Source organism: Bombina bombina, chromosome 10 (genome assembly GCF_027579735.1).
Source record: "Bombina bombina isolate aBomBom1 chromosome 10, aBomBom1.pri, whole genome shotgun sequence".
Classification (NCBI taxonomy): domain Eukaryota; kingdom Metazoa; phylum Chordata; class Amphibia; order Anura; family Bombinatoridae; genus Bombina; species Bombina bombina.
The window spans coordinates 208,275,717-208,298,145 of NC_069508.1; the positions used below are offsets into that span (position 1 = coordinate 208,275,717).

Sequence of the window (22,429 nt, forward strand, 5' to 3'; positions counted from 1 at the left end):
ATGTTGAATCAAGTTAACAATGCTAGACAAATCATGATCCGATACTTGTTGCTCTAAAATTTCCAACCAAAAAGTTGAAGCAGCTGCAACATCAGCCAAGAAATTGCAGGACTGAGAAGATGACCTGAATATAAATAGGCTTTCCTTAGATAAGATTCAAGTTTCCTATATAAAGGATCTTTAAAAGAAGTACTATCTTCCATAGGAATGGTAGTACGTTTAGCAAGAGTAGAGATAGCCCCATCAACCTTGGGGATCTTTTCCCAAAACTCTAAAGAAACAGCTAGCAAAGGATACAATTTTTTAAACCTTGAAGAAGGAATAAAAGAAGTACCAGGCCTATTCCATTCCTTAGAAATCCTATCAGAAATAGCGTCAGGAACTGGAAAAACCTCTGGAATAACCACAGGGGGTTTATAAACAGAATTTAAATGTTTACTAGTTTTAATATCAGGAGGACTAGTTTCCTCAATATCCAATGTAATCACACTTTTTTTTAACAAAGAACGAATATACTCTATTTTAAATAAATAAGAATATTTGTCAGTGTCAATATCTTAAGCAGGATCTTCTGAACCAGATAGATCCCCATCAGAGAAGGATAAATCAGCATGTTGCCGGTCATTTGAAATTTATGGGAAGTTTTAAAAGACCTTTTACGTTTATTAGAAGGCAGAATGGCAGACAAAGCCTTCTGAATGGAATCAGAAATAAATTCTTTTAAATTTACAAGTATATCTTGTGCATTAGATGTTGAGGGAACAGCAACAGGTAATGAACTACTACTGATGGATACATTCTCTGCATGTAAACGTTTATCATGACAACTATTACAAACCACAGCAGGAGATAAAACCTCCACAAGTTTACAACAAATGTACTTAGCTTTGGTAGAACTGTTGATAGGCAGCAGGATTCCAACAGTATTTTCTGAGACAGGATCAGATTGAGACATCTTGTAAATGTAAGAGAAAAACAACATATAAAGCAAAATGATCAATTTCCTTATATGGCAGTTTCAGGAATGGGAAAAAGTGCAAACAGCCTAGCCCTCTGATAGAGAAAAAAAGCAAGAGGCATATAGGAATGGGGTCTTAAATAATGAAAATATTTGGCGCCAAGTATGACGCACAACAAACAGAAAAATATGACACTCGCATCACAGATGACGCATCCTTGTGAAGGACTCGGCGTTGACTAAGACGCCGGAAATGACGATTTTGCGTCAACGAACGTAACTTCATGCCAAAAAAATCTTGCGCCAAGAATGACGCAATAAACTTTGCCATTTTGTGCCCTCGCGAGTCTAATTCTGCCCGCAAATTTAAAAGACAGTCAATTTGAAAAATAGACTAAACCCCAGGTAAGAAATAATTTTTCCTAAAAAAAAAAGCATTTCCCAGATATGAAACTGACAGTCTGCAAAAGGAAATATACTGAAAACCTGAATCATGGCAAATATAAGTACAATACATATATTTAGAACTTTACATAAAGTGCCAAACCATAGCTGAGAGTGTCTTAAGTAATGAAAACATACTTACCAAAAGACACCCATCCACATATAGCAGATTGCCAAACCAGTACTGAAATGGTTATCAGTAGAGGTAATGGAATATGAGAGTATATCGTCGATCTGAAAAGGGAGGTAGGAGATGAATCTCTACGACCGATAACAGAGAACCTATTAAATAGATCCCCGTGAGGAAAACCATTGCATTCAATAGGTGATACTCCCTTCACATCCCTCTGACATTCACTGTACTCTGAGAGGAATCAGGCTTCAAAATGCTGAGAAGCGCATATCAACGTAGAAATCTTAGCACAAGCTTACTTCACCACCTCCATAGGAGGCAAAGTTTGTAAAACTGAATTGTGGGTGTGGTGAGGGGTGTATTTATAGGCATTTTGAGGTTTGGGAAACTTTGCCCCTCCTGGTAGGATTGTATATCCCATACGTCACTAGCTCATGGACTCTTGCCAATTACATGAAAGAAACTCTGTTTGGACCTGGTCTGGCAGAGATCATTTCAGAGATTACAGGTGGAAAGGGATCTTTACTACCTCAGGACAAGAAAAATAGACCTAGAGGTTGTCAGACCTCTAATTTTCGTTCCTTTCGTAACTTTAAGAGACAAAAGTCCTCCTCTTCTAAAACAGATCAACACAGATCTTCTTGGAAATACAACCAGCCCTGGAACAAGGGAAAACAAATCAAGAAGCCTTCTGCTGACTCTATATCAGCATGAAGGTTCCGCCCCCGATTCCAGTGTGGATCTGGTAGGGGGCAGGCTTTCTCTTTTTCGTCAAGCCTGGATACGCGAAGTCCCAGACTCTTGGGCGGTGGACATAGTATCCCAGGGTTACAGAATGGGATTCAAGCCTTGCCCTCCAAAAGGTAGATTTCTCCTGTAAAGATTGTCCTCAAACCAAATAAAGAAGGAGGCCTTCTTAAACTGTGTAAAAGACCTATACTCTCTGGGAGTTATTGTTCCTGTCCCTCTAGCAGAACAGGGTCTAGGATTCTATTCAAATCTATTTGTGGTTCCCAAAAATGAGGGAACTTTTCGGCCCATTCCAGACCTCAAGTGTCTCAACAAATTCCTCAGGGTTCCGTCCTTCAAGATTGAAACTATTCATTCCATTTTTTCTTTGGTACAGGAAGGTCGGTTTATGACGACTATAGACCTGAAGGACGCATACCTTCATGTTCCTATTCACAGGGAACACCATCAGTATCTGAGGTTTGCATTTCTGGACAAGCATTTCCAATTTGTTGCACCTCCATTTGGTCTGGCCACGTCTCCCAGAATATTCACAAAGGTTCTTGGGGGCGCTTTTGGCTGTGATCAGGTCCCAGGGAATTGCTGTAGTGCCTTATCTAAACGACATCCTGGTTCAGGAATCATCTTTTCAACTAGCCCAATCTCATACAGAGATGCTGTTGTCTTTTCTACGTTCCCATGGGTGGAAAGTAAATTTGGAGAAAAGTTCTCTTGTTCTACCTACCAAAGTGTGTTTCCTAGAAGCTATAATAGATTCCCTGTCCATGAAGTTTTTTCTGACGGAGGTCAGAAAAGACAAGATTCTTGCTTCTTGCCTTTCTCTCCAGTTTGCTTTTCGTCCATCTGTGGCCCAATGCATGGAGGTGATTGGTTTGATGGTGGCATCCATGGACATCAATCCTTTTGCTCGGTTCCATCTACGACCACTGCAGCTTTGTGTGCTCTGTCAATCGAACGGAGATCATTCAGATTTATCTCAGAGGATAAATCTAGACCCTCTAACAAGAGACTCTCTCTCTCGTGGTGGGTGTCACAGGAACATCTGTCTCAAGGGCACTTGCTTTCTGAGACCTTCCTGGGAAATTGTATCTATGGACGCCAGCCCTCTCAGGCTGGGGAGCTGTTTGAGGTCCCCTAAAGGCTCAGGGCCTGTGTTCTCAGGAAGAGTCCTCTCTTCCCATAAACATCTTGGAGTTGAGAGATATCTTCAATGCCCTATCAGCGTGGCCTCAACTGTTGTTGGTCCGGTTGATCAAATTCCAATTGGACAACATCACCTCAGTGGCTTACATCAACCACCAGGGAGGGACTCGGAGTTCCTTAGCCATGAAGGAGGTGACTCGCATTCTGCAATGGGCGGAAGCCCATGATTGTCTCCTATCTGCCATCCACATTCCAGGAGTGGACAACTGGGAAGCAGATTTTCTGAGCAGACAGACCTTTCATTCCGGGGAGTGTGGGCTCTCCATCCGGAAGTGTGTCTCAGATATCCCGCAAGTGGGGGGTTCCAGAGTTGGTTTTGATGGCGTCCCGGCACAATGCCAAGGTTTCAAAGTACGATTCAAGGTCAAGAGATCCTCAGGCCGTTCTGATAGATGCTGTAGCGGCTCCTTGGAGGTTTTCTCTGGCTTATCTGTTTCCTACGTTTGCTCTCCTTCAACGAGTCATTGCTCGTTTCAAACAGGAAAGAGCATCGGTGATCCTAATAGCTCCCGCATGGCCTCGCAGGATCTGGTTCGCGGATCTAGTGAGGATGTCATCTCTACCTCCTTGGAGGTTACCTCAGAGGAAAGACCTTTTTACTTTAGGGTCCTTTCCTCCATCCAAACCTAGATTCTCTGAAGCTAACTGCTTGGAGATTGAACGCCTAGTTCTGTCTAAACATGGTTTTTCTGAAGCGGTCATTGAAACTATGATTCAATCTCGAAAACCGGTTACTCGCAAGATTTACCATAAGATATGGCGTAAATATCTTTTTTTGGTGTGAATCTAAGGGGTTCTCTTGGAGCCGGGTGAGGATTCCCCGGAGTTTGTCTATTTTTTTTTTCAGGAAGGCCTGGATAAGGGTTTATCAGTTAATATTTTTTCAGATTTTTGCGTTATCTATCCTTTTGCACAATATGTCTGGCAGACCTACCAGATGTTTAAGCCTTTGTACAGGCCCTAGTTAGAATCAGGCCTGTGTTTAAACCTGTTGTTCCCCAGTGGAACCTTAATTGGGTTTTCTCCCTAAGGTAGTATTGGATCTAAACATCAGGAAATTGTTGTTCCTTCCTTTTGTCCTAATCCTTCTTCTCATAAGGAACGTCTTTTGCATAACTTGGATGTTGTGCTGGCTCAAAAATTTTACTTACAAGCTACTAATGATTTTCGGCAATATTCTGCCCTGTTTGTTGCTTTCTCTGGAAAGCGTAAGGGTCAGAAGGCCACTTCTACTTTTCTTTCTCTCTGGTTGAGAAGTTTGATTTGTTTGGCTTATGAGACTGCTGGACAGCGGCCTCCTGAGAGAATTACGGCTCATTCTACTAGGGCTGTGTTCTCTTCTTGGTCTTTCAAAAATGAAGCTTCTGTGGAACAGAATTGCAAGGCAGCAACACTTTTTCAAAATTCTACAAATTTGATACTATGCCTCGGCCGAGGTTTCTTTTGGGAGAAAGGTTCTTCAAGCGGTGGTGCCTTCTGTTTAGGTCCTTCTGCCTTTTTCTCCCTCCCTGTTCATTCTGTGCCCTTTAGCTTGGGTATTGGTTCCCACTTGTAATTGGAATGACGTTGTGGACTCTCCATGTCACAGGAAAGAAAACAAAATTTATGTTTACCTGATACATTTATTTCTGGACATGGAGAGTCCACGACCCCGCCATCTTCTCATTATAATTTGGCAGTTTTTTTTCTGTAAACCTCAGGCACCTTTTCACCCTTGTGTTTCTTCCTTTTCTATTTCCTTTGGCTGAATGACTGGGGGTTATGGGTAAAGCAGTTACACTTAACAGCTTTACTGGGGTGCTCTTTGCCTCCTCCTGCTGGCCAGGGGTTGAATATCCCACTAGTAATTGGAATGACATTGTGGACTCTCCATGTCCGGAAATAAATTTATCAGGTAAGCATAAATTTAGTTTTTTAGCTCTGTGATTACCTGTATCTAAGCCCCTGCAGACAGCCCCTTATCTCAATGTTTTTTACAATCTTGCATTTTAGCCAATTAGTGCGGGTTCTTGTAAAACCATTATCATTCTCCACGCGAGTGAGCACAATGTTATCTATATGGCACACAAGAGGCGGCCTGCAGGGGCTTAGAAACAGGCAAACTGAGAGGTTATAAAGTAAATTAATATAATAATGTTGGTTGTGCAAAGCTGGGGAATGGGTAGTAAAGGCGTAATCTATATTTTTAAACAAAAGCAAATCAAGTGAACTGTCCCTTTAATACAATGATGTGTTTTTTTATGTTTGCTCATTGGAAAACCCACCTCCCGTTTGCATTTAGAGTACAGAACCATTATACCTGTTTGTAAGCTAAGGAAACCTAAATAATTATAATATATATTTTTAATCTATTTTTTAGCTTTGCTTGCACACTTCTAAGTGTGATACCAACCTGTATAAAACTGGCAGTGAATCCATCGTTGAAAAGTTTTAAATTTGCCTTGGTAAGCTGGAACATTTACTAAATCTTTGCGTTAACATGGTTTAGTTTAAGATGGTATGGGTTAACATGGTTTTGTTTAAGATGGTATGGGTTAACATGGTTTGTTTCAGATGGTATGGGTTAACATGGTTTTGTTTCAGATGGAAAGGGTTAACATGGTTTTGTTTCAGATGGAATGGGTTAACATGGTTTAGTTTAAGATGGTATGGGTTAACATGGTTTTGTTTCAGATGGAAAGGGTTAACATGGTTTTGTTTAAGATGGTATGGCTTAACATAGTTTTGTTTAAGATGGTATGGGTTAACATGGTTTAGTTTAGGATGGTATGGGTTAACATAGTTTTGTTTCAGATGGTATGGGTTAACATACTTTTGTTTAAGATGGTATGGGTTAACATGGTTTTGTTTAAGATGGTATGGGTTAACATGGTTTGTTTCAGATGGTATGGGTTAACATGGTTTGTTTCAGATGGTATGGGTTAACATAGTTTAGTTTAAGATGGTGTGGGTTAACATGGTTTTGTTTAAGATGGTATGGGTTAACACATAGTTTTGTTTAAGATGGTATGAGTTAACATGGTTTAGTTTAAGATGGTATGGGTTAACATGGTTTTGTTTAAGATGGTAGGTATGGGTTAACATGGTTTGTTTAAGATGTTATGGGTTAACATGGTTTGTATTAGATGGTGTGGGTTAACATGGTTTAGTTTAAGATGGTATGGTTAACATGGTTTAGTTTAAGATGGTATGGTTACCATACGTAACCATAGTCGATTTACAGGGAAGTTTATTGGAGTATTTTCTTCCGTATAGTTTATGCTATTAGCCTTTTTGATGTGTGCTTATCCAGAGCTGTCCAACCTCAGTCTCAGGAGGCCGCTATGCAACACATCAAAGCTCCCCACCATTTTAATATGTGCTTAATATGGGGAGGTATCTTACTGTAGTTTTATCTTAGTACAGTAATATTTCTTTAAATAAGCAAGTTATATTTTTTCAGTGCCATACGCACATATCCTGTGAGGGCCCACACATCAGTAATCAAACATCACATCTTCTAGTCAGCAGGGGCTTGTATGATGTCTTTACAGAATCAATTCACACCACCAGCAGCCCTCTGAGCTTGAATACTGGGGCATGGGCCCTCACAGCATATGTGCATATGCCAATGAAAAACAGTAATTATTTTTACAAAAAGCATTATTGGTATTGGAAGAATATTGCAAACATGCTTCTATATCAAATGTGAAATAAATGTGATAAAATAATAAACAAAGGATGAAGACTAACAAAGTGTACTATAATATAAACTAAATACTCATAAAAAGTTCTTATAAGGATATGTGTGTGATTTTCAGAATCTTCAATCTTCTATTTTCTTTTGATCCTCATATAAAAAGAGAGAAAGAGATGCCACATAGCGTGATTCTGTGATTATTCAGAATGCAGAATGCGTGTTTACAAATGCTTACTCACATGAGATGGAGCTATAGCCTAGCTCAGGTTTATGCGCACACCCGATATTATACTGTTGGGTAAACAGTTGCTTGAACCGGATTTTAGTAAAAAAGATTTATTAAAATACAAGTGTAAAAAGCGTCACAAGAGCTGCAAGGAACACCAAATATACATAGGGTTGGCAATACACTTAAGTAATTGCTCGCATTGAGCTTATACACAGTACTAGAAACCTTGGTAAGGAGTGCAGAAACTTAACCACACAACCTTTCCATTCAGAGTCCAGCATATGTTGCTCTCCTTACTGGTGTGCAGATTCTTGGAAAGACGCCAAGGGTAAGAAACAATGTATCCGACGTACGTTTCGCAAAGGAGCTTTTTCAAGGAATGCGAGCAATTACTTAAGTGTATTGTCAATGCGAGCAATTACTTAAGTGTATTGTCAATGCGAGCAATTACTTAAGTGTATTGCCAACCCTATGTATATTTGGTGTTCCTTGCAGCTCTTGTGACGCTTTTTACACTTGTATTTTAATAAATCTTTTTTACTAAAATCCGGTTCAAGCAACTGTTTACCCAACAGTATAATATCGGGTGTGCGCATAAACCTGAGCTAGGCTATAGCTCCATCTCATGTGAGTAAGCATTTGTAAACACGCATTCTGCATTCTGAATAATCACAGAATCACGCTATGTGGCATCTCTTTCTCTCTTTTTATATGAGGATCAAAAGAAAATAGAAGATTGAAGATTCCGAAAATCACACACATATCCTTATAAGAACTTTTTATGAGTATTTAGTTTATATTATAGTACACTTTGTTAGTCTTCATCCTTTGTTTATTATTTTATCACATTTATTTCACATTTGCTTCATTTTTGTGATATCATGGTATTTATTCTCACATGCTTCTATATCAAATTGAACTGCCCTGTGCACGTTACAATTTTGACTTTTTTATCCCTTTTAAACTTTAAAGCTTTCTGATTCAGACAGAACATGCCATTCTAAACATATTACTTCTATTATCAAATTAGCTTTGTTCTCTTGGCATCTTTGGTTGAAAAGCATACCTAGGTATGCCGTGTTACCAGACAGAATTTGGCACCAGCTAAAGCATTGTTCATTGCAGTGTGTTTATACATAAGCAGAGTATACCTTTTTGTTCCCATTAATAGAATTTATAAAAATAAAAAAGCCCTGTAAGTGGGAATAAAACTGCACAAGTACAAAGGCACCACTGTATGGAGTAACTTTTCTTCTCCACAGTAAATACTTCTTGTCCACTATAAGGTGATCTTTGTTTAAAGGGACAGTCTACTTTTGTATTGTTTAAAAAGATAGATAATGCCTTTACTACCCATTTCCCAGCTTTGTACAACCAACATTGTTATATTAATACAACAAAGGGGTTTTTTGGTTACGCACACCACAAAAGGACTGTTTAATCTTAACACACATATTGTGGGAGTGCTACCAAAGTGACCAAAACAATTACAAAACAACAAAAAGTATTGGTGCACATCCAACCACTTAAGTCCACTATTTCATGGCATATTTGTATATGCTTCTGTCTGCCAAATATACTTACATAGCTTCTAATAAGATTGGGATAAACATCTCACAATAATATTGGCTTATATTTGTGCTGCAAAAACAAATATACTTCTATCTGCTAAATATACTTACATAGTTCAAATGAAATTGGGATTAACATCTCGCAATAATATTGACTTATATTTATGCTGCAAAAAATTGCCTGTTAAATATGCCTTTAAATTTAAATAAAAACTTCTGTCTGCTAAATATACTTACATAGTTCAAATAAGATTGGGATAAACATTGCCTGTTTAAATTTAAATTAAAATAGGGATCTTAGTCACACAATATGATCATATTCTGCTAAGCCAGTCACCACTTACAAGGTGTCCCACAGTAGACTGGTCCTAATACTAACCAGTTTCCACACTGCAGCAAGTCATGTCTACACAGCTTATATTAATATACTTTATAACCTCTAAATTTCTGCCTGTTTATAAACCCCTGTAGGCTGTCTCTTATCTCAGTTCATTTTATTAGCTTTTCAAGGCCAATCAGTGCTTGTTTGTGTGTGCCATAAAGATAACATTGTGCTCACTCGTGTGGGGTTATGCATGAACCAGCACTGATTGGCTAACATGCAAGTTTGTAAAAAGAACTGAGACAAGGGGGCTGTCTGCAGAGGCTTAGATAAGGTAATCACAGAGGTAAAAAGTATATTAATATAACTGAGATAAGGAACAGTCTGCAGAGGCTTAGATACAAGGTAATTACAGAGTAAAAAGTATATTAATATAACTGAGATAAGGGGGCAGTCTGCAGAGGCTTAGATAAGGTACTCACAGAGGTAAAAAGTATATTAATATAACTGAGATAAGGAGCAGTCTGCAGAGGCTTAGATCAAGGTAATCACAGAGGTAAAGAGTATATTAATATAACTGAGATAAGGGGCAGTCTGCAGAGGCTTAGATACAAGGTAATCACAGAGGTAAAAAGTATATTAATATAACTGAGATAAGGAGCAGTCTGCAGAGGCTTAGACACAAGGTAATCACAGAGGTAAAAAGTATATTAATATAACTGAGATAAGGGGGCAGTCTGCAGAGGCTTAGACACAAGGTAATTACAGGGGTAAAAAGTATATTAATATAACAGTGTTGGTTTTGCAAAACTGGGGAATGGATAATAAAGGATTATCTATCTTTTAAAACAAACATTTTCAAGTAGACTGTCCCTTTAACAGGCACTTTGACTTCAGTGAGTTCACACCTTTGGGCCTTAAAGGGGCAGTAAACTTCTTGAGGTTTTAATATAAAATATTTTGTTAAATGTAGTACACCAACTTTATCATATACTTTAATTATTTACTTTGACCTTAGCTTAGCTCTATAAAAATGTGGATATTCTAATTCTCAGAGCTGGAAATGCACTCAGCTGACAAATCAAAGCTAACCATGCTACATATTTTCCCCAAATTGGCTTTAGCAGAAAACAACTGCAAAACAAAGCACTAACATATTATGATCACCTAACCTTATCCTCTAAAGACTTGAGCACAAAGGCGAGTGATTGATGGAGCTAGGCTATTTAAAAACAATTTACAATAACAAGATGTTAATTGGGTTTTAATAAAAATATTTGTTGTTCTATATCAAGACAACAGAAATGACAACTGCCCCTTTAAATTGCCTCTGATCTCTGCAAAGATTTTATTTATCATAAAACCCAGTAAATCACCTGTTTGTTAAAATGAACATTTGTTTTTTAATGTATTAAATATATTTTACTTTTTCTTTACAGTATGTATCATTATTCAATACATTTATATGAATCTTATTCTCCATTTTTATATATTAACTCCATGCTTTTGTATTCAAGGTTAACTGTGCGTTGTCGTTCTTCTTATACTCTTACCAAGTGCATGAAAAATCTATTCTTCTGGTTTCTTTGTAAGTATATTTTATTATTAACATGTTACTCAGCCATATGAATGTGTCATTAAATATTGATTTCACTGTTACATTCTGGCATTGTATGAAGGAACCAATATGGCTTAAATCTCGTATCCATTATTAATTCTGGAATTTTTGTTCATGTTTTGATTTGTCTTTGTTATTGACAATTGAATGTATGTCACGGAAAATAATAAAAAGTATTAAATAAAAATTAATTATGTAAAACAACTTTGAAATTGATATGATGCGGTTTTAGCATTTAAATGGAGATGAAACCCACAAGTTTTCTTCCATGATGTAGAGAGAAAAAGAAGCCTTTCAAATTACTTCTATTATGTAATATGTTCTTTTGTTATCCTTTGTTGAGAAGCAGGTAGGTTGGGTCAGGAGAGTCAACATGTCTAGAGCACTATATGGCAGCAATTTACAAGAATGTGTTAAACAATGTTATACATTGTGCGAACACTGCTGCAATATAGTCCTCTAGACATGTTCACGCTACCTACCTACGTTTCTTTCATGTAATTGGCAAGAGTCCATGAACTATTGACGTATGGGATATACAATCCTACCAGGAGGGGGAAAAGTTTCATAAACCTCAAAATGCCTATAAATACACCCCTCACCACACCCACAATTCAGTTTTACAAACTTTGCGTCCTATGGAGGTGGTGAAGTAAGTTTGTGCTAAGATTTCTATGTTGACATGCGCTTCTCAGCATTTTGAAGCCCGATTCCTCTCAGAGTACAGCGAATGTCAGAGGGACGTGGAGAGTATTGCCTATTGAATGCAATGATTTTCCTAACGGGCGTCTTTTTCATAGGTTCTCTGTTATCGGTCATAGAGATTCATCTCCTACCTCCCTTTTCAGATCGACGATATACTCTCATATTCCATTACCTCTACTGATAACTGTTTCAGTACTGGTTTGGCTATCTACTTTATGTAGATGAGTGTCTTTTGGTAAGTATGTTTTCATTTCTTAAGACACCTCAGCTATGGTTTGCACTTTATGCATTTATATAAAGTTCTAAATATATGTATTGTACTTATATTTGCCATGAGTCAGGTTCATGTATTTCCTTTTGCAGATTGTCAGTTTCATATTTGGGGAAAGTTAATATTAAGAAATATTTTTCTTACCTGGGGTTTAGTCTTTTTTTCAATTGACTACTTTGTTTCAAATTGCGGGCTGGCTTAGGCTCGCGGGTGCGCCAAATGCTACACTTTATTGCGTCATTCTTGGCGCAAGAATTTTTTGGCGCGAAAGGCACGTCCGTTGACGCAAGTTCGTCATTTCCGGCGTCGTAATTGACGCAGAGGTTTCACACAGGGTTACGTCGTTAGTGATGCGAGTGTGTCATTTCCGGACATGGTTGGCTGCAAAAAAAAATTTCAGTTACGTTGTGCGTCATACTTTGCGCCAAACTTTTTTCATTATTTATTGCCCCATTGCTTTTGCCTCATGCCTTTTTCTATGTCAGAGGGCTATGCTATTTGCATTTTTTCCCATTCCTGAAACTGTCATATAAGGAAATTGATAATTTTGCTTTATATGTTGTTTTTTCTCTTACATTTTGCAAGATGTCTCAATCTGATCCTGCCTCAGAAGTATCTGTTGGAACTTTGCTGCCTGACATTGGTTCTACCAAAGCTACGTGCATTTGTTGTAAAATTGTGGAGATTATATCTCCTAATGTCATTTGTATTAGTTGTCATGATAAACTTTTACATGCAGATAGTGTGTCCATCAGTAATAGTACATTGCCGGTTGCAGTTCCTTCAACTTCTAATGTACATGATATACCTATGAATTTTAAAGAATTTGTTACTGATTCTATTCAGAAGGCTTTGTCTGCATTTTCACCTTCTAATAAGCATAAGAGGTCTTTTAAAACTTCTCATAAAGTTGATGAAATTTCAAATGACCGACAACATAATGAATTATCCACCTCTGATGAGGATCTATCTGATTCAGAAGATCCTTCCTCAGAGATTGACACTGACAAATCTACTTATTTATTTAAAATGGAGTATATGCGTTCTTTGTTAAAAGAAGTGTTAATTACTTTAGATATTAAAACCAGTAAACGTTTAAATTCTGTTTTTAAACCTCCTGTGGTTATTCCAGAGGTTTTTACTATTCCTGATGCTATTTCTGATATGATTTCTAAGGAATGGAATAAGCCAGGTACTCCTTTTAATCCTTCTGCAAGGTTTAAAAAATTGTATCCTTTACCAGCAATTTCAATAGAGTTTTGGGAAAAGATCCCCAAAGTTGATGGGGCTATTTCTACTCTTGCTAAACGAACCACTATTCCTATGGAAGATAGTACTTCTTTTAAAGATCCTTTAGATAGGAAGCTTGAATCTTATCTAAGGAAAGCCTATTTATATTCAGGTCATCTTCTTAGGCCTTCAATTTCTTTGGCTGATGTTGCAGCTGCTTTAACGTTTTGGTTGGAGAATTTAGCGCAACAAGCATTGGATTCTGACGTATATAGCATTGTTCGTTTACTACAACATGCTAATCATTTTATTTGTGATGCTATTTTTGATATTATCAAAATTGATGTTAGATCCATGTCTTTAGCTATTTTAGCTAGAAGAGCTTTGTGGCTTAAATCTTGGAATGCTGATATGACATCTAAGTCTAGATTACTATCTCTTTCTTTCAAAGGTAATAATTTATTTGGTTCTCAGTTGGATTCTATTATTTCAACTGTTACTGGGGGGAAGGGAGTTATTTTACCTCAGGATAAAAAACCTAAGGGTAAATCTAAGGCTTCTAATCGTTTTCGTTCCTTTCGTCAAAATAAGGAACAAAAACCTAATCCTTCCCCCAAGGAATCTGTTTCCAATTGGAAGCCTTCCTCAAATTGGAATAAATCCAAGCCTTTTAAGAAAGCAAAGTCAGCCCCTAAGTCCGCATGAAGGTGCGGCCCTCATTCCAGCTCAGCTGGTAGGGGGCAGAATAAGGTTTTTCAAGGATGTTTGGGCAAATTCTTTCCAAAATCAATGGATTCAGAGCATTGTCTCTCAGGGGTACCGAATAGGATTCAGAGTAAGACCTCCTGTGAGAAGATTTTTTCTCACGCATTCCAGTGAATCCAGTAAAAGCTCAGGCTTTCCTGAAGTGTGTTTCAGACCTGGAGGTTTCAGGGGTAATCATGGCGGTTCCTTTTCAGGAACAAGGTCTGGAGTTTTATTCAAATCTATTCATTGTCCCAAAGAAAGAAAATTAATTCAGACCAGTTCTGTATCTAAAAATTTTGAATCGTTATGTAAGAGTACCAACTTTCAAGATGGTAACTATAAGGACTATTCTGCCTTTTGTTCAGCAAGGACATTATATGTCTACAATAGACTTGCAGGATGCTTACCTTCATATTCCGATTCATCCAGAACATTATCAGTTCCTGAGATTCTCTTTTCTAGACGAGCATTACCAATTTGTTGCTCTTCCATTTGGCCTAGCAACAGCTCCAAGAATCTTTTCAAAGGTTCTGGGTGTCCTACTCTCTGTAATCAGAGAACAGGGTATTGCAGTGTTTCCTTATTTGGACGATATCTTGGTACTAGCTCAGTCTTTACGTTCTGCAGAATCTCACACGAATCAACTAGTGTTGTTTCTTCGAAAACATGGTTGGAGGATCAATTTACCAAAAAATTTCTTGATTTCTCAGACAAGGGTCACCTTTTTAGGTTTCCAGATGGATTCAGTGTCCATGACTCTGTCTCTAACAGACAAGAGATGTTTGAAATTGGTTGCAGCACGTCGGCACCTTCAGTCTCAGTCATTCCCTTCAGTGGCTATGTGTATGGAAGTTTTAGGCCTCATGACTGCAGCATCAGGCGCGATTCCTTTTGCTCGTTTTCACATGAGACCTCTCCAGCTTTGCATGCTGAATCAATGGTGCCGGGATTATACAAAGATATCACAATTAATGTCCTTAATTCCCAATGTTCGACTATCTCTGACGTGGTGGTTAAATCACCAGTGTTTAGTTCAAGGGGCCTCTTTTGTTCGGCCAACCTGGACTGTGATCACAACAGATGCGAGTCTTTCAGGTTGGGGAGCTGTCTGGGGATCTCTCACAGCACAAGGGGTTTGGAAATCTCAAGAGGCGAGATTGCCAATCAATATTTTAGAACTCCGTGCAATTCTCAGAGCTTTTCAGTTTTGGTCTCTGTTGAAGAGAGAACCATTCATTTGTTTTCACACAGACAATATCACAGCAGTGGCATATGTCAATCATCAGGGTGGGACTCGCAGTCCCCAAGCTATGAAAGAAGTATCTTGGATACTTGTTTGGGCGGAATCCAGCTCCTGTCTAATTTCTGCGGTTCATATCCCAGGTGTAGACAATTGGGAGGCGGATTATCTCAGCCGTCAGACTTTACATCCAGGGGACTGGTCTCTCCATCCGGATGTGTTTTCTCAGATTGTTCAGATGTGGGGTCTTCCAGAAATAGATCTGATGACTTCTCATCTAAACAAGAAACTTCCCAGATACCTGTCCAGGTCCAGGTATTCTCAGGTGGAAGCAGTAGATGCACTGACACTTCCTTGATGTTATCAACCTGCTTATATCTTCCCGCCTCTAGTTCTTCTTCCAAGAGTGATCTCCAAAATCATCATGGAATAATCATTTGTGTTGCTGGTGGCTCCAGCATGGCCCCACAGGTTTTGGTATGCGGATCTTGTTCGGATGTCCAGTTGCCAACCTTGGCCACTTCCGTTTAGGCCGGACCTACTGTCTCAAGGTCCGTTTTTCCATCAGGATCTCAAATCATTAAATTTGAAGGTATGGAAATTGAACGCTTAGTACTAAGTCATAGAGGTTTCTCTGACTCAGTAATTAATACTATGTTACAAGCTTGTAAATCTGTCTCTAGGAAGATTTATTATCGAGTTTGGAAGACTTACATTTCCTGGTGTTCTTCTCATAAATTCTCTTGGCATTCTTTTAGAATTCCTAGAATTTTACAGTTTCTTCAGGATGGCCTTCTATTACCACCTTCCTAAGGTCCACAAGAACCGTTCATGTCCCCCTGGAAGACCGATAATAGCAGGGATTGGCAATTTGACTGATAATGTCTCATCATACGTTCACTACTTCTTACAGAAGTATGTCTTAGGTCTAGAATCCTATATTCGTGATTCAGCTGATCTCCTTAAAAAACTGGAATCATACCGCATTACATCCGATATGATTTGGGTCACCTGCGATGTTCAGGCCCTATATTCCAACATTCCTCATGACATGGGCCTACAGGCAATCTCTGAATATCTGGAACAAGATATCTATTTACCACAGACCCAAAGAGAGTTTCTTTTAGATCTCATTGCTTTCATCTTGAGACATAACTATTTCGTCTTTCAAGATGAATTTACATTCAAACAAAGGGCACGGCCATGGGTACCAGGTTCGCCCCCAGTTATGCGAACCTGTTCATGGGTTCCTTTGAACATTGTTACATCTATGATTCAGCATACGGGGCGAACCTGGTATACTATGGCAGATATATAGATGACCTTATCTTCATCTGGAGGGGTGAACCCTCCACCGCTGAATCTTTTGTTGAACATTTAAACACCAACAATAGAGGCTTGGTGTTCACTAGTACCATTGAGAGACAATCAATAGTGTACCTAGACCTTAATCTCTGCTTTACTGAGGGTCAAGTGACTAGCACCACCTACTTTAAGGCAGTAGATTGTAACAGCTATCTTGACTTTAAGAGCTGTCACTATCACCCGTGGAAATTGAACGTCCGACATGGCCAGTTTAAAAGGGTACGCCGAAACTGTAGTTCTATGGCCGACTACGAATCTCAAAGTCTCATTTTAAAGGAACGCTTTAGGGAGAAACATTACCCTAACTCTATTATCGAAAATGGCTTTTTGAGAGCCAAAAATGATAATAGGGAGTTGTATTTCACTGGGCCTAATGCACGATTGGAACCTACAAATAGCAGTACCTTTCACAAAGATCCGCTGTTCATTACCCAATTCAACTCTAATCATAATTTAATTAGAGAGATTGTCACACGTCACTGGCAAATACTACTTAAAGACCCTATTCTGAAAAGAACTTTGGATGACAAACCTAGAATAGTTTATAGAAGGGCGCCGACCCTTAAAACAATGCTGGCTCCGAGTAAGATTGTCAAACATAGACAGTCATATTCTGGTACTAACAGCAACACTTTGCAACATGGGTCATTTAAATGTAGACGAGCCCGTTGCAAGATGTGTACTTTTATTGGTGATCGGCAGAAAACCTTCAGATCTAGTATGACCCACAAATCTTATACCATCATTGGTCATGCATCTTGTGCTTCCTCTTATGTAGTCTATCTACTAACATGTGTCTGTGGGGCTCAATACGTAGGGCGCACTTGTAGATACCTTAGTACTAGATGGTCTGAACACTATCGGAATATGAAGAAGAACTACAGATTTCATAGTGTATCAAGACATTGTAATGATGTACATAGGGGAGATCTGAACTGTTATTCCGTGAATCCCATAGAATTTATCCCCAAATCTCATCTTTACAATCGCTTTTTCAGGCTCAGACAGAGGGAGACTTATTGGATCCATCTGCTGAAAAGCATGCATCCAGACGGTCTCAATTTATGTGTTGATTTGGCGGCCTTCTCTTAAAGGTCTGATCCTCTAGTCCCTCTGCCTGAGCTTGCTGTAGGTTATACATTATTTATTGTCCGTCCCCATTGGAGTAGACGTCTATGGTCTCTGACCAACTAGATATAAATACTTCAACCATTAGGAACAAAGAATTTCTGTTAAGTTATCTGTATCCAGATTTAGACACAAGACGATTCATATAGGATCACACACTGATATCTATCTGTCAGAATACATGGTCCCTTTAAAATATGTGTAGGCTATCACACCACCAACATGTCTATGGATACTAATTTATCTTTACTCACGCCGTATGACTGAGAAATTATTGTGATTATCATTAGCTCACAGCTGGTATAACAGCACTGTCTCTGCACGTCTTTTGGACTATATTACATTTCAAACCCTCTCTTGTTATCGTAGAATTATGATCTGCATACATGAGAAATACAGACACAGCCCTGTTCCATGTCTGAACCATATGGTTTTAGTCAAAACCTTATGATGTCAGCAATAACTGTTAATTTTTAGTACCATCTGATATTGTGATCTGAACTACATATGAACTTACGGGACTTTGACATTGTGTCTATTATTTATTTTGTGGTTGTTTTGTATGTAATTTAAGACTACTATGTACACATATCACAGTCGGCATTGTTTTTTCCACACTCCTCATCTCTGATTACAGAGCAGGTGCAATTGTCACCATAGATACCAATCACAATTTATGATTGGCCCTATGATGGGTGTGGACAACAGACCGGTCTATGATTGGACGATCATTATGTTTAATAGAGCGGGGTTTTCAAACTCAATATCAGCCTGATGAAACGACCGGAAGGTCGAGAAACGCGTTGCTGTTTCTACTATTTACCAGTATTTTAAACAGTTTTTAATAATAATTTTTAAATAAACTGCTTTTACGATACCCCCGCTCTCTGCCTACCATCAATTGATCTTTTGGTTGGTTCGGTATCCTGCCATTCACACCAAGGACTCCGAGCCAGTAGTCCTCCCACAGACGCTGTGGGTCTCTGACGTTGTGATTTCCCGCTGCCGCGGATTGGACCACTGGAGTGCCGGAGCCATTTTCCCATTGGACCGTCTGGCGGACGACTAAGGTTCCTTCCTGTTTAGTCTGGCATACGTTTATGCCATCTCACTTGTGAGTACCTTGCCATCTGTGTGTGCTGTTCGTTCTATCCTGTACCCATTGTGACACCACGATACTGTCCCATAAGGCGCCTCTCTTTTTCTGCTCCTACAGATTTTCGCCTTAATTCTCTTCCCAAGAGTGCTGCCGTCAGATCCGGTTGCTTGTTGCCGGTACTTTGCCTCTTTCGAGACTGGTTCTCGATTTGTGTTCTGGCCGTCATCTGTGCGCACCTCCATAAGGATTCATCCTTTGACTTTTTTACAGTTTCTTCAGGATGGTTTAGATAGGGGTTTGTCCTTGAAGGGACAAATCTCTGCTCTTTCTGTTTTATATCACAGAAAGATTGCTAATCTTCCTGATATTCACTGTTTTGTACAGTCTTTAGTTCGTATTAAGCCTGTCATTAAATCAATTTCTCCTCCTTGGAGTCTTAATTTGGTTTTGAAGGCGTTACAGGCTCCTCCTTTTGAGCCTATGCATTCTTTGGATATTAAACAACTTTCTTGGAAAGTGTTGTTCCTTTTGGCTATCTCTTCTGCTAGACGAGTTTCTGAGCTATCTGCTCTTTCTTGTGAATCTCTTTTTCTGATTTTTCATCAGAATAAGTCGGTTTTGCAGACTTCATTTGAATTTTTACCTAAGGTTGTGAATTCTAACAACATTAGTAGAGAAATTGTTGTCCCTTCCTTGTGTCCTAATCCTAAGAATCATTTGGAAAGATCCTTACATTCTTTGGATGGGGTGAGAGCTTTGAAATATTATGTTGAAGCTACTAAAGATTTCAGGAAGACTTCTAGTCTATTTGTTATATTTTCTGGTCCTAGGAAAGGTCAGAAGGCCTCTGCTATTTCCTTGGCCTCTTGGTTAAAGCTTTTGATTCATCAAGCTTATTTGGAGTCGGGTCAAGTCCCGCCTCAGAGAATTACAGCTCATTCTACTAGATCAGTCTCCACTTCGTGGGCTTTTAAGAATGAAGCTTCAGGGGGCGGAGCCTACAGTTGCAGAGACAGGACGTGTTTTGTGGGAGCTCCTGGTTCCACTGCAGTGTTTCACACAATATTTTATTGTTTTTATTTACAAAAGCTTCTAATCCTGTAGATGGGGGCCAGAGGGATACTACAAGATTCAAGAAATTGACAGTCCTGAGGGAAACTCTCTGGATTGACCGCTCTGTCTATGTTTTGCAGCTAGGCCTCAAGGCTGCCACATCTATAGCGTGTCTGGCAGTTTTTGGAGCCGGGGCTTTCGCATATTCCCCCCCCTGGGAGACTGGGGTTATGAGTAGTACTACTTACTACACAACATTCAGTGCATAGCCACTACTAATTCTAAAAGAAACAAAAGGAGAATAACCTGATACATATTTCCTGACACTGGAAATACTACAATCTAAAGGGAAAAGAGACATAACGTATCTGCACAGAACTCACGCACTGTTCTTTCAATATGGCGCTGGAACCTAAACTGATCGGCCGAGACGTTACAGCCATTCTGGAATCCCACTTCAGTAAGCTGTGCACAATGCTGGGTGGGGAATTTGCCTCCCTAAAAGGCATATGTGCAAGATTTAAGGGAGAGTCGCATGTGCCGCAGGAGTTACAAGCCAAATCCCTAAGGTACCCAATCCAAACGCCTGCTGGGATTTTAACTACCAAGCACCCGCAAAGCTCACTTCATGCTGAAAACTTCCCAAACAGTGACATAACCACTGTGTGTCAGCTGCAGAGTGTGAGCTGCAGCCTAGACCCACAAGCAATCTTACTGTCCGGTATCATCAAGGGACCTGTTTTCAACACTTGCGACCAGAAACCGGCAAATATACACTTCCAGCCATGTTTCACTACTCCGGAGGTTCCAGCTGTGACCTATGGGTCTCCCTCACGAGAAACAGCTTTGCATGGGAAGGTACTTACGCTGATGAGGCTTAGCAGTGAAGGCTGCATTTTTCAAACTTCTGGAAGGAGATTAATTAAAGTTACGTTCCTAACCCCTCTGCAGCGTTACCCCTACTTGCTCACTATCATGCCGGTAAGACTTTGTATCTCTTTCACCATGAGGGGGGGACATCGGCTAATTATGCCGGTACGACTATTTATTTCACCAGGGAGAGTGGGCATAGGCTAGAGAGCCGGTACTAGCTGTTACTCTCTTTCTGTAAGGGGAAAGAAGGTAGGAAGTGTGTAAAGGAAGATGCCCCTTGCAAACTCTTGATGCTGCCCGCTGAGCTTCATAATGGAGCTACCTCATTAACCTGAAAACTCTATACCAGGGGCTTTAATGCGTGGCCGTAATTTATGGCTATCTGATCCCTAATCACCTTGATTCTTAAATGGGTCTGCTGTAGAGTTGTCATCTGGACTTTTCTGAGACTGTATCGAGTGGAGTCATCAGCAACTGTATGTGCCGAGATACCATGAGCAAACTATCTTATTTGGTTCTAAGGGATAGCTGGACTCTCCTTAAGTTAAGGATCTTATACAGAGACTGTATTAAAATAGTTGGTTTTGTATGTTTTTTGCTGCCTAAAGTCTAGGCACTTAACTGTGATGATTCTTGTCATATGGGGGATTGATACGCTTGAAAACTTGGGTGCGGTAGCATAGGTCTCATATATATATGTATATATGTATGTGTATATGTATATATATATATACACTACCTTGGGGATGTCCAACTAGATAAGAAATAAAAATGTTGTTCCTTGTGCACTTGAGGTTTCAGGGTAGTTCATATGGCAACGTTGTTTAATAGTGTTTACCTTAATTTTTATGCACCTAAACTCCCATAAGCACAATAGGTGGCTAGAGTAAAGCAGACTATAAATCAATTTACACTCTCAGATTGAGCCCAAAGATCAGCTTGCATGAATGAGAAGTTTGTCATTCACAGGGGGTTACCCATTACTTTTCTAAACTGCAGCATTGAAAGCTTTATATTTTCTACTTTATTTTATCAAGCCATAATAGGGAGTTTTGTAAATCTATACTACAATTGTTTAATGGTTAATAGACTGTGTCAAGGCATTAAGTTTATATATCAGGTCTAGCTCTGGTCCCAGCGTTGGGACCATAACTTGCTTATATCACACTTGTAATGTTCTTTTATGTAAGATATTGATTTCCTTTGTCCTTATGTTATCATATCTCCTGGACTTTAACTAATTCACTTGAAAGGTCCAAGAGTGACCTAACATATCAAATATGGAGTAGAAAAATGAGGTCTTTAAATCAAACTATTTTCTCTTGGTGTGATTAGAAGATATTATCTTGTATGTTTTTTGTCCTTAATAAAAAATTAAAAAAAAAAAAAAAAAAAAAGGAATGAAGCTTCAGTTGATCAAATTTGCAAAGCAGCGACTTGGTCCTCTTCGTATACATTTACTAAATTCTACCGTTTTGATGTTTTTGGTAGAAAAGTTCTTCAGGCAGCTGTTTCAGTTTGATTCTTCTGCTGATGTTTTAAGTTTTTCTTTTCTTCATGAGAATAACTTATATTTTGGGTTGTGGACTATTTTTTCAGCATTTGGCTGTTGTTTATTTTTATCCCTCCCTCTCTAGTGACTCTTGTGTGGAGTTCCACATCTTGGGTATTGATATCCCATCACTAGCTCATGGACTCTTGCCAATTACATGAAAGAAAACATAATTTATGTAAGAACTTACGTGATAAATTAATTTCTTTCATATTGGCAAGAGTCCATGAGGCCCACCCTTTTTATGGTGGTTATGATT

At 39.0% G+C, this 22,429-nt stretch overlaps 1 protein-coding gene across 1 annotated transcript in view; it reads left to right on the forward strand.

Moving 5' to 3' along the window:
* Positions 1 to 22,429, forward strand: part of ALG6 (ALG6 alpha-1,3-glucosyltransferase) — a 134,988-nt gene that overhangs the window by 92,559 nt on the left and 20,000 nt on the right. Inside the window, exons 10-11 of the mRNA XM_053693668.1 lie at positions 5,848 to 5,932; positions 10,807 to 10,877. Coding sequence (XP_053549643.1) covers positions 5,848 to 5,932; positions 10,807 to 10,877 — 156 coding nt within the window. The remainder of the gene's footprint in view (positions 1 to 5,847; positions 5,933 to 10,806; positions 10,878 to 22,429) is intronic.